A 16851-nucleotide genomic window follows, 5' to 3' on the forward strand; every position below is an offset into this window, starting at 1 on the left:
TGAAAAAAAAGTTGACAGTGTATGGACAGCTTTATCTAAATAAATAAATAATAAATGCACATTTTTTGCAGGGAAAAAAAAAGTGTATTTATTATTTTTTTCTAAGGAGCCTGCAGAGCACTGCACTCGCAATCAGCAGATCGCGGGTGCCATCTCAGACTCCTGCAGACTCTCAGGATAGCTATCTGCTCCTACCTCGTACGGGCAGGCAATTACCTGAGAGCAGGAAGATCAATGAACTACAAGAGCGCTCACCAGCACCCCCAAAGCTCATTGAGAACTACAAGCCACCAGCTGCAATGTCTGACTGTACTTGTAGGCATTCATTTACAAGAAATGTTGAATGAATGATGTGGCGGTGTGGGCAGAGCCCTGCATGACCACACTGTTTTCAAAACTTGTGACAGCGGGTGCAGGGAGAGCATGCACTGTCCGCTGTCACAGGGAGTGGGTATCGGTGGGGGAAGAGGCTGTAGATGTTTGAACATGTTGCATATTCCATCCTAAAAACGTATAAAACATGTAACACTTTCCAAAGGTGAACTTATCCTTCCATTTAGAAGGGAGAGACAGAAACAGTAAGTATCAATTAGTGAATGAGTGAGTGTGTAATTATAGAACTGCAAAGATTCTGAGTTTCCAGGTCACGAACTGGTAGTAGCTGGTTATATTCAGCTTACAAAAAAGGGGGAATTTTGGGACTTTGAATGGGGGGGGGGGGGTTGCGAATGCGTCTCCATCCCTAATATGCAGAAAAATAAAAGGGTTTGGGACTTTGAGTGAGAGGCAGGACAAAGCTGGCAGGGATATACATTGACATTTATTGGTGTACAAATTGGTAAAGACATAATATGTTACAGAATAAAATGACTCAGTAGAAATGAGAGCTGGTAAGTGATGTCCAAGTCCAGGTTAATAAAAACCAACATATAAACATTCCATGGAGTATACAAATAGTAGACACTTCGTATTGAAGTCATAGCATCAATAAGCTTGACGCGCATCGTGGACCAAAAATCGCCACTTCATCAGGAGTAAAAAGTGATGCATATCTGCAAAGAATATAAAAATATGTGTGGGAAAATACCAACATGGAGGGAGGGAGGGAGGGAGGGGGGGGGGCACAGACCACCCAAAATCCCACACTTACAAACAGCTCGGCTTGTATATGGCGTTAGAGGCAAGGCTGACATCACTTACCAGCTCTTATGTCTACGGAGTTTATTTTATTCTGTAACATATTATGTCTTTACCAATTTGTACACCAAAAAATGTCAATGTATATCCCTGACAGCTTTGTCCTGCCTCTCAAAGTCCCAAACCCTCTTATTTTTTGTTATATTCAGCTGGACTTGTTCTGAAATTTTAAAGACATTTTTCTACTCATTCAAGTAACTTCCTGTTCTTTAACAATCAACATCTGCCTTGACACATTTCATTATGATTGTATTAAAGCAAAACTAAAGCCTGCAAATACCTTATATTTGCCACTGCTCCAGCAATGTGATGTCCACAAGCTGCCTCACCAGTGCCAACAACTCCCTGGCTTCTTCTGGCTAAGGGGTCTATGACTGTCTTGATCAGCCATCATGCAATGGCACATGGACACGGGAGTAAATTCATCCTGACAGTGATGCGTGTCAAGAACATACACTGAGCTGAACATGTGAAGCTCAGTGTACGCGTTCTAAAAGAAAACTGTGAAGAGCCAGGTAACTTTGTATCATTGCAGGTGCGACGTACAGTAGTTCTTTCTGCAAAAAAAAAGTTTTCTGCTTGCACTTTTATCTTCTTAAACTTTACTTTTCATGCTGAAAAAGCCCCCCTTGGCTTATACTCGAGTCACTGGCTCACTTACTTTTTAAAAATGGCGCTGCCCGGCGCCGACATGTCACTGCGCATGCGTCGCATGACCGGGAATAGCCGAACGTGTACAAGCTTTCCCGAGCATCGGCGGCGCATGCTCGTGACGTGTTGGCGCTGGGCGGCGCCATTTTTAAATTGAAGGCGCTTCACCAACAGGTAAGTGAGACTCCTCCGCAGCCCCTGCATTTCCTCATGCAGTGCTGCGGGCATGGTACAGGAAATTCTCCTGTACCATGCCCGCAGCACTGCATCTCCTTTGCCATGCCTGTACCTACTGTGCCATGCCTATACCATCACCTGTGCCATGCCTATACCATTACCTGTGCCATGCCTATACCATCACCTGTGCCATGCCTATACCATCACCTGTGCCATTGCGGTGCCATGTCTGTACCATGACCTGTGCCATCTCCTGCACCATGCCTGAACCATCTCCTGCACCATGCCCGCAGCCCGTTTTGTGTCTAGTGGTGGTCCAGTTGGCTCCAGTAGCTGCTGCATTTCCCACCCTAGGCTTATACTCGAGTCAATACGTTTTCCCACTTTTTTGTGGTAAAATTAGGGGCCTCGGCTTATATTCGGGTCAGCTTATACTCGAGTATATACGGTATGTTGTCAACACTCATTAGAGTTAAAGAAGTTACTTGGATGAGTAGTGAAATGTCTTCTACAGAACAACGGCTTTCTACTACTAGCAACTTACAGGACAGTTAAGCTGGCTATCGTCTGTTTGAATCTTGGCCGGTTCAGCAGGACCTGGGAGAGATTAGAACAGTGTATGGGCAGGCTGACTGTACTCAAGTTGATGGATCAATCAACTTGAGTACAACCACCCTATCAGATTTTACATGAGATTATTGCTAGCGGCTATTATAGCTGCCAGCAGTAATCACGGTGTTCTCTTGGCGGGGATGGCCTCCCCCGCCAGGACAACACAATGGCTCCACGGGAGGGATTCCCCCATCAGACACCCTCCCTGTGGAAATCAAGCCATTTTCTTTCCTTCAACAAAAGCAAATCCCTCTGTCTTAGGCCGGCTTTAGACAATTAAAGTAGGAGAGATTTTCTGAGCTATAAAAATGAAGAATTTACTTTCAATAAATTTTTATTGATTTTTCAGTAGAATTTTAACAACACTCCAACATGGAGATCAACTTAAGGAGAATACAAGTAACAAAAAATTTGGTGTAACCAGTTTCAAGTCCATATTACAAGGATTAAGTTGCGAGACATATTTTAGTGATATTATACAGTGTCAAGTGAGTCGGGAGTCATGGCAGGACTCCTCCGTCCGGAACCCACAGGGATCAATGTCTCCAGGACAGAGGAAGACCCGTCCCATCCTCCCAAGTTAATAAGAATCTCAAGACAATCTAATATCAGAAGTAAGATAAGGCCAAGCATCCCAGGCTATCTGGAATTTACTATATTTTAGGTTATTGACAGATAACGCTTTTTCAAGTAGGTAGTTTTCATTCACTGAGTGTATGACTTCCGACAGATTCGGAATAATCTTGGATTTCCAATTTCTTAATATCATGTTTCTTGCAGCAAGCAGCACATGGATTATTATCCACCTGTACATGTGAGGGTATATGTCTAGGTTTAGATTTAGAATAGCTAGTTCCATGGATGGTTTCCTCAGAATTCCAGTGCAAGCAGAGAGGCACTGGAACACTGAGTTCCAATAGCTTTTCAAGGAGGGACAGTCCCAAAGTATATGTGGGAGAGAACCAATCATGCCGCATTCACGCCAGCATAGGGGTGGAATGTTAGGCATCATTTTCGCCAGTCTGTATGGGGTGTAATACCATCTATTCAGAATTTTGGTAATCATTTCCCAATGATTAGTACAGTGGTAAAACCTGTAGGTGGATTTAATTGCACTTTGCCATTGTTTAACTGTAAACTGTTGGTTAAGGGATTTTTCCCATTTAATCATAGGAGGTGATTTTTGGTTCATGGATTCTGATGTTAAAACGGAATATAATAGGGATATGCCCTTCCTCCCTGGTTTATCAGTAGATATGTATTCCCATGCTTGGGAATTGGTTTGGATGTCTAGGAAAGGGTGTTTGGACAGTAACAGTAGGATTCTGGATAGGGAGGTGGAGGCGTTAGCTGGTATGCCAAACTCCTCAGTGAGTACTTCCTTGGTTTTGAGGGAGCGATTATCATAGAATTGATTTAAGTTCTGTAGGTTAAGTGTCTTAAGTCGGTTGATATATAGTTTGTGAATTTTCGTCGGTAGAATGTCCAGTGGGAGGGGATGGGATTGTGCTAGGTTTAGGTTTGGTTGTGATTTGGATACAGTTCTACAGGCTTGAAGGGAGGATTTAATTGTAATCAGAAATTTGCTCAGATTCCAAGGAATCCATAGATCACTCAATAGAAACCATTTGAGATTGTTTGTTGGGACCAGGCGTTCTTCAATGGAAGCCCATAGTGGTGAATCAGGTTTAACATTCCAGTGTTTCAACTGGTCTAGACGAGTTGCCCAGTAGTAGGCCGCTAAATTGGGTAGGCCCACACCTCCCATGTATTTGTGTGTCGAAAGGGTGTCATAAGCCATTCTAGCTTTTTTCCCTGCCCAGATGTATTCCCTTAAAATGGTCGTGATGGCGTTTAGTTGTGTTTTAGGGATGGGTATCGGAAGTGTTCTAAACAAATATAGTATTTGGGGAAGGATGCACATTTTGATTGTGGCCATTCTAGCTCCCCAGGATATGTCTACTTTCTCGAATTTTTTGAGGTCGTCAGAGATTTTCTGTTTAAGTGTTTTTAAGTTGGTCAGGAGTAGGTCTGAAGGGTGGGAGGTAATAAGAACTCTTAAGTAGGTTATCTTGTCTGTGGTCCAGTGAAATGGACACTTTGATAAGAGATATTGCTTAGTGGTTGGTGCAACTTCCAGGTCAAGAATGCACGATTTGGAAGGGTTAACGTTATAATAAGAAATTTCCCCAAAGTCAGTCAGAATTTTGTGGGCAGCCGGTAGAGATGTTGCGGGATTAGTGAGCATAAGGATTATATCGTCTGCAAATAACGGAATTTTTGTAAAATCTTACCTGTAAAATTCCTTTCTCTGAGTCCTCCGACAGTCGCCGCCTCTTCATATTCGTCACATATGGGGTATTAGACTTTGCTCCGAAGGAGTAGCTAGGCAACAGAATATGTTAACAATAAAGCTTTTAACATATCCCACCCTCAAGGGGTGGCCCCTCAGTCAATACCCTCCTACTTCCTGCAACCATATCTCAGTTTTAGTGGAATAGCAGTAGAGTATACAACCAAACCCCAAAAGAGGGGCGGGGGCGGCGACTGTCGGAGGACTCAGAGAAAGGAATTTTACAGGTAAGATTTTACAAAAATTCCGTTTTCTCTTACGTCCTCCGACAGTCGCCGCCTCTTCATATTCGTCACATATGGGGACGTCCCAAAGCAGTGCAAACATGAGGGGTGGGAAACGCATCCGCGCCGAAAAGGCAACGCAGTCTCCGCATCAAAGAAAGGAACCTTACCAAAGGAAGGAAACCAGCTGGGCAACAGTAAAAAACAAGTGCTCAACAGGAGCAACAACCCAGGAAAAGACAAAAAACCAGGGGATACAAAAAACTATCCCAACAGCCAGGAGTCCCCAACAAGGGACCCTATGGAACAGCCGCACTAAGAACCTTGCGGCCAAAGGAAGCATCCGCCGATGCCTGAACATCTACTTTGTAGAATTTTGTGAAAGTGTGCACGGTCGACCAGGTCGCCGCCTTACACACCTGGGCTACAGAAGCCCCATGACGACAGGCCCAAGACGTACTCAAAGATCTAGTAGAGTGCGCCTTCACAGGGACAGGAGGAGCCTTACCCTGCAAAGCATAGGCCTGTTCAATGGTCTGCCTGATCCATTTGGCGATGGTAGAGGCCGAAGCCGCCATGCCCTTCCGAGGACCCTCTGGAAGAACAAACAAGGAGTCCGTCTTACGAAAAGACTCAGTCGCTTTAAGGTAAACCCTTATCGCCCGAACAACATCCAGAGAATGCAATCTCACCTCCTTTGGATGTTTAGGCTTCGCGCACAACGAAGGCAAGACAATATCCTCATTAAGATGGAATTCCGAAACTCGTTTCGGAAGAAAAGAAGGATTAGGTCGCAAGACCACCTTATCCAAATGAATAACCAGGTACGGAGACTTGCAGGACAAAGCCGCCAGCTCCGACACTCTGCGAGCCGAAGTGATCGCCACCAAAAAGGCGACCTTTTTGGACAACATAGACAACGAGATCTCCCTGATCTGTTCAAAAGGAGCACGTTGTAACACAGAAAGAACGAGATTCAAGTCCCAAGGGGGCAAAGGATCCCTCCTAGGAGGAACCAGATGCCGCACACCCTGAATAAAAGTGCCAACCAAGGAGTTGGAAGCCACGGGACGTTGAAACAGAACGGCCAGCGCAGACACCTGACCCTTTATCGTAGCCAGCGCCAAACGCTGATCAACACCCGTCTGAAGAAAAGACAGCACACGGGAAACCGAGTACGTGCGGGGTGAAAACCCCCTGGACTCACACCAGGCAAAATAGGCCTTCCAAGTACGGTAATAAACCTTCCCCGAGGAAGACTTCCTCGCGTTGATCAAAGTATGAACGACCTCTGGAGAGAGACCCTTCTCCTTCAGGACCTCTGTCTCAACAGCCAGGCCGTCAAAGCCAGCGACTGTAAAGCAGGATGGTAAATCGGTCCCTGAGACAGTAGATCGTCTCGAAGAGGTAGACGCCAAGGGGCGTCGACCGCCAGATTCACGAGGTCTGCGTACCAGGACCGGCGAGGCCAGTCCGGTGCCACAAGAATCACCGTGCTGCGTTCCGAGAGTAACCTGCGAAGGAACCTGGACAGCAACTGAATCGGTGGGAACGCGTACATCAGCCTGTACTGATGCCACGGGGCCACTAACGCGTCCGACGCGTCTGCCCGAGGGTCGCGCGTCCTTGCCACGAACCTTCTCACCTTGTTGTTGAGACGAGACGCGAACAGGTCCACATCTGGAAGACCCCACTTCGCGCACAACATCTGGAAGACAGCCGGGTGAAGAGACCATTCCCCCTGATCCAGGGTCTGGCGACTCAGATAGTCCGCCTGCCAGTTCTCCACCCCCGGAATGTGAACTGCCGTTATCGCCGGGACATGAGTCTCGGCCCAAGACAGAATGTCGGCCACTTCTCGAGCCGCCCGGGCACTCCTGGTGCCCCCTTGGTGGTTGATGTAGGCCACCGCCGTGGCATTGTCCGTCTGCACCCGAACCGGGCAGCCCTGCAGCCGGTCCGTCCAGCGATGAAGACAGAGATTTATCGCACGTAATTCCAGAATGTTGATCGGAAGGGAAGACTCTTCCTCCGACCAAGTCCCCTGGGCAGACAGAACGCCCAGAACACCACCCCAGCCCGACAGGCTGGCATCCGTGGTGATCACCGTCCACGAGATAGGACGAAACGACTTGCCCCCAGACACCATCGGGGACTGGAGCCACCACAGAAGGTCTCTTCTGGTGCGATGACTCAACGAGATCTGAAGATCCAGAGATTGAGGTCGCCCGTCCCACTTGGACAGGATCTCCGCTTGGAGACCCCGCGTGTGAAACTGGGCGAAGGGAATCGCCTCGAAGGCCGAGACCATCAATCCCAGACATCTCATGCACGTCCTTAAAGACGAGTGCGGAACGTCCCTGAGGGACCTGACTTCCTCCTGAAGAGTTCTGAGTTTGTCTTCCGGCAGGAAGACCTTCGCTTGTACCGAGTCCAGAATCATTCCCAGGTAGGGAAGACGAACCGACGGACTCAGCGTCGACTTTGGAAAATTTATCGTCCAACCAAACTCCTGTAGAGTTTGCATCGTGACAGACAGGTCCTCCTCCAGACCCTGGCTGGTCGCAGACCGAACCAGGATGTCGTCTAGATACCTCAGGACAGAAATGCCCTGGGCCCTCAACAATGCCAGAACCGGTGCAAGCACCTTGGTGAAGACCCGCGGAGCCGAGGCGAGACCAAAAGGCAACGCCACGAACTGGTAGTGATCCTCCGCAATGGCGAATCGAAGGTACCTCTGGTGACCTTCGAAAATGGGGATGTGAAGGTACGCATCCTTCAAATTGATGGAGGCCATGAATTCCCCCGGAACCAGGGCAGCCACCACCGACCGCAGGGATTCCATGCGGAACTTGCGAACCCGCACAGAGCGGTTCAGAGCCTTCAAGTCCAGAATTGGACGAACCTTGCCCTCCTTCCTGGGCACGGTGAACAGATTGGAATAAAACCCCCCAAATCTGTCCCGATGAGGCACCGGAACCACCACTCCCTGAGCCCTCAGGTCCCGCACCGCCAGGTGCAGGTCCCGCAAACGCTCTGGAGACAGTTGAAGATTTGAGGGAAAAAATCTGCTCTCCGGCCGAGAGAGAAACTCGATCTTGTAACCAGATCGAACGATTTCCTGAACCCATCTGTCCCGCATACGGGACAACCAGGGCTGAAGAAAACCGAGCAAGCGTCCCCCCACCCCAAAACTGGGTGAGGGCGCCCCTTCAGGCCGCACTGTTATGGGCTGCAGATCCGGATTGGCCGGACTTCTGTTTACCAGACCAGGGCTTCTTCTGAGAGCCTTGACCTTTGAACGGCTTGCCCTTGTAGTGCGGCCGAAAGGCACGAAAGGACCCCTGAGGGGGCCGAAAATTAGCATGCTTCTTCCCAGAAGCCCCCTTAGCTTTGGGGAAATGGGGCAAGAGAGTGCTCTTACCCCCGGTGATCCCCTTAATCAACACATCCAGGGACTCCCCAAAAAGGCGAGACCCATCATAAGGTAGATTGGCTAAGGTCTTACGTGAAGACTGGTCCACCGACCAACATTTTAACCAAATCAGGCGGCGAGACAACACCGCCACACTGTGCACACGTGCAGCCAACGGAACCAGGTCCAGGTCCGCATCACACAGATACATGACACCCTGGTGGATTTGATCCACCATATCCAGGGTCGCCGGTGAGGCCGAATCGGCCACTAGGACGCGCCTAAGCATCTGCGTCCAACTTGCGATCGCCTGGGCCGCCATGAGAGAAGCAAACAGAGCCTTAAGCATAGAACCCGTAACAGAATAAGTATGACGGGTAAGAGACTCCAGTCTCCTATCCGTGGCGTCACGGAACACAGGGGAATCCTCTGCAGGAATCGCAGTGGCTTTGTTTAAAACCGCAATTGCGTGATCCACTGGGGGTGGCACACACCACCTTTCATCAGTGGAAGGTGAAAAAGGATAACGCAGCTTGAATCTACTTGGTACAGCAAAAGGTTTGCGTAGATTGCGCCATTGTTCCTTAACAGCGCGCTGAAAATCATCATTGCAGGGAAAAACCTGCGGCGTCCTGCGTTTTCTCTGCGTTCCATAAGCCGCCAAGGCGGCGGGGGGACACACCTCATCCTGCAAACGCATCGTTTGCTTTATGGAAGCAATCAACTCATCCATGATTGCAAGCTCTTCAGGCGAGCCAGGGGGAGAATTATCAACCCCCTCAACTTCAGCCTCCACCTCAGACCCTATTAGATCAAGAGAGGAGCGGGACCCCGATAAGGAGGCCCCCGCCATAACAGCCCTATCACCTTCACCCTCAGAATCAGAGGAAAGAGCAACTCTGGGCCTTTTAGTAGATTGAGCAGCCACCAGCATCTGCACCTGAGCAGCAAGGCCAGCCACAATAGTGGCCAAATCCCCCCCTGGGGGGGAGACAGCGGTCCCCTGGCTTTCCACCAAGGCTGTAGGAAATTTTCCCTCCTGAGAATCCATTGCCCCTGTAATGCCAGACAACAAAGGGTTAACTGCCCCTTTTAAGCAAGCGCGGCAAGCGCAGCCCACCGCACCACACTCAAGCACAATAAGACCCCCACAGGGAATATGTAAACTGAACACAGGCAATGGATAGCAAGAACAGAAGGGTAAAACCTGAGGAGACCCTCGCCGCTGCTGCTGCCTCGATCGGTGTTCCTGGAAAGAGGAAGTGATGCTGCCAGGGCGCTCTATGTAAGCCTATGGAGGCTACAAGAAAATGGCCGCCATGCATGTAAAACATGCGGCCGGAGCGGGTGTAGGCAAAATGGCGCCGTTTGGCGCCGAAACCGCCGCTCCACAGTGCAGTAAAAAACACACATTACATTACAGTATCAGAATACATGTCAGATCGCCGCAGCGATCGCTGTATAGTGCCCAAACATGCCAAAAAACATGCCCCACAGCACACAGCTTCACACACTGATCAGCCTGACACAGACAGTGTCACACATCTCCCCCCCCCCCTTGCAGCCCACAGCATGCAGCCGAGAGATAGGGAGACAAGCAGTGTGATTAAAGGCAGGTTACACAGTCCCAGACTGACACCCCCCCAGACAGACAGGTCCCCACATAAATACACTTACCTCACATGGCGTGGGGGATCCGCACAAGCGAACAAGCCGCTGCACATGAGGCAGGGAGAGTCGCATTCAAGACGCACAAAATGGGGGTTAAGAAACCGCACAGCGTCCAGTGAGGTAGCCACCTCACCAATCATCCCTGCACCGAACAGGGATGGGTCGTTCACTGTGCCAGGAGCGTTACCTGGCTGAACGCTCGATGGCAGACTGGGAAGCCACTGACCCACGACCTGCGATCAGGGGGATCAGCCCGAGACCCAGTCTGCATGATCCTCTTCATCCGAAGAACTAACTAATGCTGACAAAAATAACAGCTAAGTAAAGGTAGAGAGAAAACTCAAACAAAAATTTAAAAAGAAGAAAGAGTCTGGGGCAGAAAAACCCAGCACAGAAAAAGCCAGCCACTCCTGACAAGCTAGACATTAAAACTGAGATATGGTTGCAGGAAGTAGGAGGGTATTGACTGAGGGGACCACCCCTTGAGGGTGGGATATGTTAAAAGCTTTATTGTTAACATATTCTGTTGCCTAGCTACTCCTTCGGAGCAAAGTCTAATACCCCATATGTGACGAATATGAAGAGGCGGCGACTGTCGGAGGACGTAAGAGAAAAGTTGATTTTGTGCTCTAAGTCACCTGTAGAAAACCCGGTAATTGTTGTCAGATCGTATGGCTTCTGCTAAGGGCTCGATGGAAAGATTAAATATTGAAGGTGAGAGGGGGCAGTCTTGTCTTGTTCCGTTTGTGATAGTAAATGGTTTGGAGAGTGTACCCGACGTAAAGACTCTTGCGGATGGTTGGGAGTATAGGGCCAAGATGGCTGATAAGATATTTCCTGTTAGTCCAAATTTGATCAGGGTTGAGGACATGTATTTCCAATTGATTCTGTCGAACGCCTTCTCCGCATCCAGGGTCAGGAGCAGAGAAGGCTTCTGTTAGACTTGGCAATATGTGTAATATCTATTATCCTTCTAGTAGCATCAGCTGTTTGCCTTCCGGGTATGAAGCCCATCTGGTCTTTCTGGACCAGAGTGTGCATCACTCCCTGTAGTCTTTTGGCTATAATCTTTGCAAAGATTTTTAAATCTGAATTAAATAGGGATATTGGGCGGTAGTTATTGGGTAGTGATGTGTCTTTTCCAGGTTTGGGAATCGTGATTATATAAGCTTCAAGCATATCTTTGGGAAACAACGCCGTGTCTATTGCCTTATTGAAGACTTTTGCTAAGTGTGGTGTCAGGGTTTGGTGAAAGATTTGGTAATGCTCATTTGGAAACCAGTCAGGACCAGGTGATTTCCCGTGTGGAAGAGATATGATGGTCTTACGAATTTCTTCTAATGTAATTGGTTCGTTGAGTTTAGCTAGTTGGGAGGCTGAGAGATGAGGGAGATTTAGATTATTTAGGAAGAGGGATATGGAGGCATTGGATGGTTCGCTGGTGTTCGGGTCCGTGTTAAGGTTGTACAGTGAATGATAATAATCCTCAAATTCATTGGCTATGTCATTTGGGTGTGTGACCTTGTGAGCGGAGTGGCCTCTCTTTAGGTATGCCATCCTGGATTTAGTTTGCTTTTAGGCGATTGGCTACAATTTTCCCCGTTGTATTAGCATGTGCGTAGTAGTTTAATTTTAATTTCCTCAACTGGACATCATGCTTTTCTAGTAATAAGGAGCGAAGTTGATGTGCCAAGTTCATTTGCTGAAGAATTTAACTGCGAACAAAGATGTAGAGTTAAAAATATGACCTAAAGATCATAAATAAGCCTTACTTTTTGAAGAGCTCCTTGTCGAGCATTACACCATCAGAAGTAGTCTGAAGAGACAGCCTTAGCATATCCATACATTCTTTGAGCCTTGGATCCGCTGTGCGCAGCCCGGTAGCCTTTAGTGCCTGTAAACACAACATCATTCTTCATAAAACTATTTCTTTGTGAGCATGCATTTCTTATTCAATAGCCCAGATTTCCAGATTTTCACAGGACTCCCCAATTCTTAGAGTTTCTAAGTGACGTGGCTTAGAAAAAGGCATAGCTTGCATTATTATGGGTGTGATTAAGTAAACTGTTAGGCTCCTTTACATGGGAGATCCGATCAGGACCTGATCGGAAGGTCCATGCATTGCTATAGACAGGCAGGCGGATGTAAACCGGTCCATTCAAAAAAGGAAGGGGATCCTCTAGACCAGGGGTCTCCACACTGTGGCCCGGTGCGGTCCTTGGGGCACTATTCCTCCACTTATACGAGACACTATACTGCCAACTGACATCAGCACTGGGGCATCATTTCTCCCACTGACACAAACAATGGGGCACTATTCCACCCAGTGGTACCAACGATTGGGCACTATTCCTCCACCTTTTATCAAATGTGGGGATATTTACTCCCACTGATACGAGGAAAATTTCCCTCCTGCTGGCCACGATCTGGCCCCCCAAAAGTCTGAAGGACAATAAACTGGCCCTTTGTTTAGAAAGTTTGGAGACCCCAGCTCTAGACAATATAAAATATACAAATGAATGAAAGACTGTATAAATGACCCATGGATTATTTATTTTGTGATTTGTTCCCTTCTTTAAATATTAAAATTGTGTTTTTGACAAAACATAGCAAAGTTATTAATTAAATAAAAGGAATTTTAAAATGTATGTCCATTCCAATGTTTAAAATGTATGTCCATTTTTTAAAGGCAAAGAACAAATCGAAGCAAGAGAAAACAAAAATTGTACAGAGAAAAAAAAAAAAAAAAAACATGGATGGCTATTACTTAACTTTGTTTTTGAAAATGATAATTGCCTGGCTAAAAATGATAATTGCCTGGCTATTATGTTGTTAAAAAAAAAAAAAATTATACATTTTTTAAGTAACTGACCCAGAACAAGTATGCAGATCAGAAGTTCTGATCCACCTGAGTGAGGTCAGAACTTCTGATCTGCATGCATGTTCCAGTCAGCTGTAAATAAACAAGCAATGGCAGCTTGCTTGTTTTGTTCATTACAGGCTTAATTTGCCTATGGAGTAATAAGGAGAAAATAAGAACTTTTAATTTTAAACAAATGTTTTATGAAAAAACTTACCCCTAAAGTGCACTTTTGTTAGCAGTAAATAGGAAAAATAAAAAAAAAAGGCCAATCACAAACAGCAGACATTTGTCTTTGCGAATAGTCACCACTTACTGTGGCAGGTTTGTGCGAAACAACGTACCTGTATGCGCGCCATTTCGCCAGAGGGGAAGTTGATCTGCGGGGCCGGTGGCCTCGATTGCCGCCAGGCACCCGCGATCGCTCCCCGTGGAAATAGAACAGCGGTCTGCTATTGCAAACCGCTGTTCTGTCAGCAATGAACACAGGGCTTCAGTGTTCCTCCTATTTAGGCACACAGGTCCCTGTGTTAATTCCATAAGTCCATCCCCCACACAGTTTGAAAGCACCCCCTAGGGACACATTTAACCCTTTAATCGCACCTGGTGTTAACCCCTTCCATGTCAGTGTCATTAGTACAGTAGCAGTGCATATTTTTAGCACTGATTACTGTAGTAATGTCATTGGTCCCCCCGAAAGTGTCAAAAATGTCAGGTGTCCGATCTATCTGCCGCAATGTATGCAGTCCTGCTTAAAATAGCTGATCGCTGCTGTTAAAAAAAAAAAAAGATAAATAAAAATGAAAACCAATCAATATATTTTTATTGGGATTTAACAAAAATATGTAGCAGAATACAAATTGGCCTAAAATGATTAGATTTTTAATTTTTTTTCATTGGTAATGTTATATAGCAGAAAGTGAAAAATAATGTTTTTTTTTCAGAATTGTCATCTTTTTTTTTTTTTTATTTCTAGCGCAAAAATAAAATAAAAAACAAACCATCGCAGAGGTGATCAAATACCACCAAAAGAAAGCTCAATTTGTGGGGGAAAAAAAAAAAAAAGACATCAATTTTATTTAGGTACAGTGTCGCACGACCACGCATTTGTCAGTTAAAATAACGTAATGCCAAATCGCAAAAAATGGCCTGGTCATTAAGGAGGAAAACCTTCCGGTTCAGAAGTGGTTAAAAGACCATGTCATCAGACCTCACAAAATTAAACCTTGCAGCGATAGAGAACATTTGCATGCTCCCCGCTATAAAAAAAAAAAAAAATTATATATATTATATATATATATATATATATATATATATATATATATATATCTCCGATGCCGTGACCCGTGTTACTTTAGTAGGAATCAAACTATGAGGGTTGATTTACAAGAACTGGAGAGTGCAAAATCTGGTGCAGCTGTGCAAGGTAGCAAATCAGCTTCCAGGTTTTATTGTCAAAGCTTAATTGAACAACCTGAAGTTAGAATCTGATTGGCTACCATGCAGAACTGCACCAGATTTTGCACTCTCCAGTTTTAGTAAAATCAACCCCTTTGTCTTGGAAGTGTCAGTTCCTCTCTGTAGCAGCCCCCACCCAATTATCCTGCTGCTATGTAGACAAATCGCACAGGTATGCACAGCATGTATACTTGTAAACAAACAAATGCCTGGATTTCAGGCAAGATCAGTGATTTGTTATCTGTGCACCCATAAAGTAATTAAACAGAAGTGTCAATTGTAGTACAGTGGTTTGTGCACAAAGAAGTAAACAAAGCAGGAGCTGATTGTAATATGTGCAGCATGTAGAATTATCACTACAGTCATATTCAGAACTCAGCTGTGTGCAAGCTCCTACGATCAGCCTCTCCACCCTGTCATCAGAAAAACCAGATACTGATCAGTAAAGCTGAGCACACACTACAGAGCTAAATGAGAGCTATCAATTCCCCTATATACAGCGCTTTGCGAAAGTATTCATAGATTTGCAGTGGTCTGATACTCCTTCCATTTCAATATTATCGCTTGCACAGTGCTCCTTGGGATGTTTAAAGCTTGGGAAATCTTTTTATTTCCAAATCCGGCTTTAAACTTCTCCACAACAGTATCTCGGACCTGCCTGGTGTGTTCCTTGTTCTTCATGATGCTCTCTGCGCTTTAAACGGACCTCTGAGACTATCACAGTGCAGGTGCATTTATACAGAGACTTGATTACACACAGGTGGATTCTATTTATCATCATTAGTCATTTAGGTCAACATTGGATCATTCAGAGATCCTCACTGAACTTCTGGAGAGAGTTTGCTGCACTGAAAGTAAAGGGGCTGAATAATTTTGCACGCCCAATTTTTTCAGTTTTTTATTTGTTAACAAAGTTTGAAATATCCAATAAATTTCATTCCACTTCATGATTGTGTCCCACTTGTTATTGATTCTTCACAAAAAATTACAGTTTTACATCTTTTTATGTTTGAAGCCTGAAATGTGGCAAAAGGTCGCAAAGTTCAAGGGGGCCGAATACTTTTGCAAGGCACTGTACATACTAAACTGCTCGGACGGAGGAATCTCCCTTGCTGCCTATTGTAATCTGAGAGCCAGCACCTGCAGATGTCAGAATAGCCAAACAGTGGCTGCATCTGTTCAAATTCCAGCATACAATTTTCAACTTTCCTCCTTCGATTTACAGATCAAAGAACGTCAGGCAAGTGGATGCCAACAGGGCCATCTATGGCTGGAACTTTGGCCAGTTTATTATGAACTGCCAAGCATTTACTGGCCAGCAAGCATAAATAGGAATAAAATGATAGCAGGAAAATACTCCAGATCATCATTTGAATGACGACTACGAGTCTGCTCAGATCACATCCGAGAAGATGGCTGTGCCCAGGAGCAGTCTCAGGACTGTTCAATATCATATTATCAATAACTAGACATTAAGCCCGTTAAATTAACGGGCGCTAGAACATATGGACGACTGAGCGGCTCTCGCTTATCTCTTTTTTTTTTCTAACAACGCGAGAGCCGCATGACATAGCCAGTTCTGCACATAGCGTCCCTGTTGCCCTAGCAACAGAGACACGCGCAGAGCTGACCGAGCGGCTCTCGCGTGCGAGCGCGTACCCGCCGCGTGCCCGCGCACACCCGCCGCTTCAAGAGTTTTGGCCGGCCGCCTGACTGGTGTGTATGTAGGATATCTATTCTATATTAATAATACGCAAGTGTCTCTGCGTCCGTCCCTGTTGGATTGCGCTACTGCGCATGTGCCCCACGGACAGCCGTTGGGACTGTGGGCAGGCACCATGTCAGGGGCCCCAGAAGTAAGTCACACTGACCTGTATAGGATGGGGAGCTCCTCCATGTCGGAGGCCGGGTCCCGGGTGTTGGGAGTTACCCCAATAATGGTGCTCTTCAGGGAAGTTCCTCTGAGCAGGCAGCTCCGGACCAGAACCATATTCCCCGCAGAGTCTACACTCACCCGCATGCTGGAGCCGGGCAGGAGCACCCCGTCATGGGTCAGGAGAAGAGGCAGGCGCCGGGGGATCTGGATAGAGCCGCTAGAGGCCATGACCAGCCACACACACAATCCGCACACCGACCGACCAAACTCAATGACAGCTCTGAGTTCGGGCAAAGAGCAGCAAGACTACAACTACGGAGAGCGGCCAGAGACAAATCATCTCCGCCTGAGGAAGCC

At 46.6% G+C, this 16851-nt stretch overlaps 1 protein-coding gene across 3 annotated transcripts in view; it reads right to left on the bottom strand.

Moving 5' to 3' along the window:
• Nucleotides 1-16851, bottom strand: part of GLS (glutaminase) — a 195120-nt gene that overhangs the window by 136595 nt on the left and 41674 nt on the right. For all 3 annotated transcript variants that reach the window (XM_082260717.1, XM_082260719.1, XM_082260718.1), the window contains exon 3: nt 12073-12194. In XM_082260717.1, coding sequence (XP_082116843.1) covers nt 12073-12194 — 122 coding nt within the window. The remainder of the gene's footprint in view (nt 1-12072; nt 12195-16851) is intronic.

This window comes from Pelophylax lessonae (genome assembly GCF_965119305.1).
Source record: "Pelophylax lessonae genome assembly, chromosome: 6".
Lineage (NCBI taxonomy): Eukaryota > Metazoa > Chordata > Amphibia > Anura > Ranidae > Pelophylax > Pelophylax lessonae.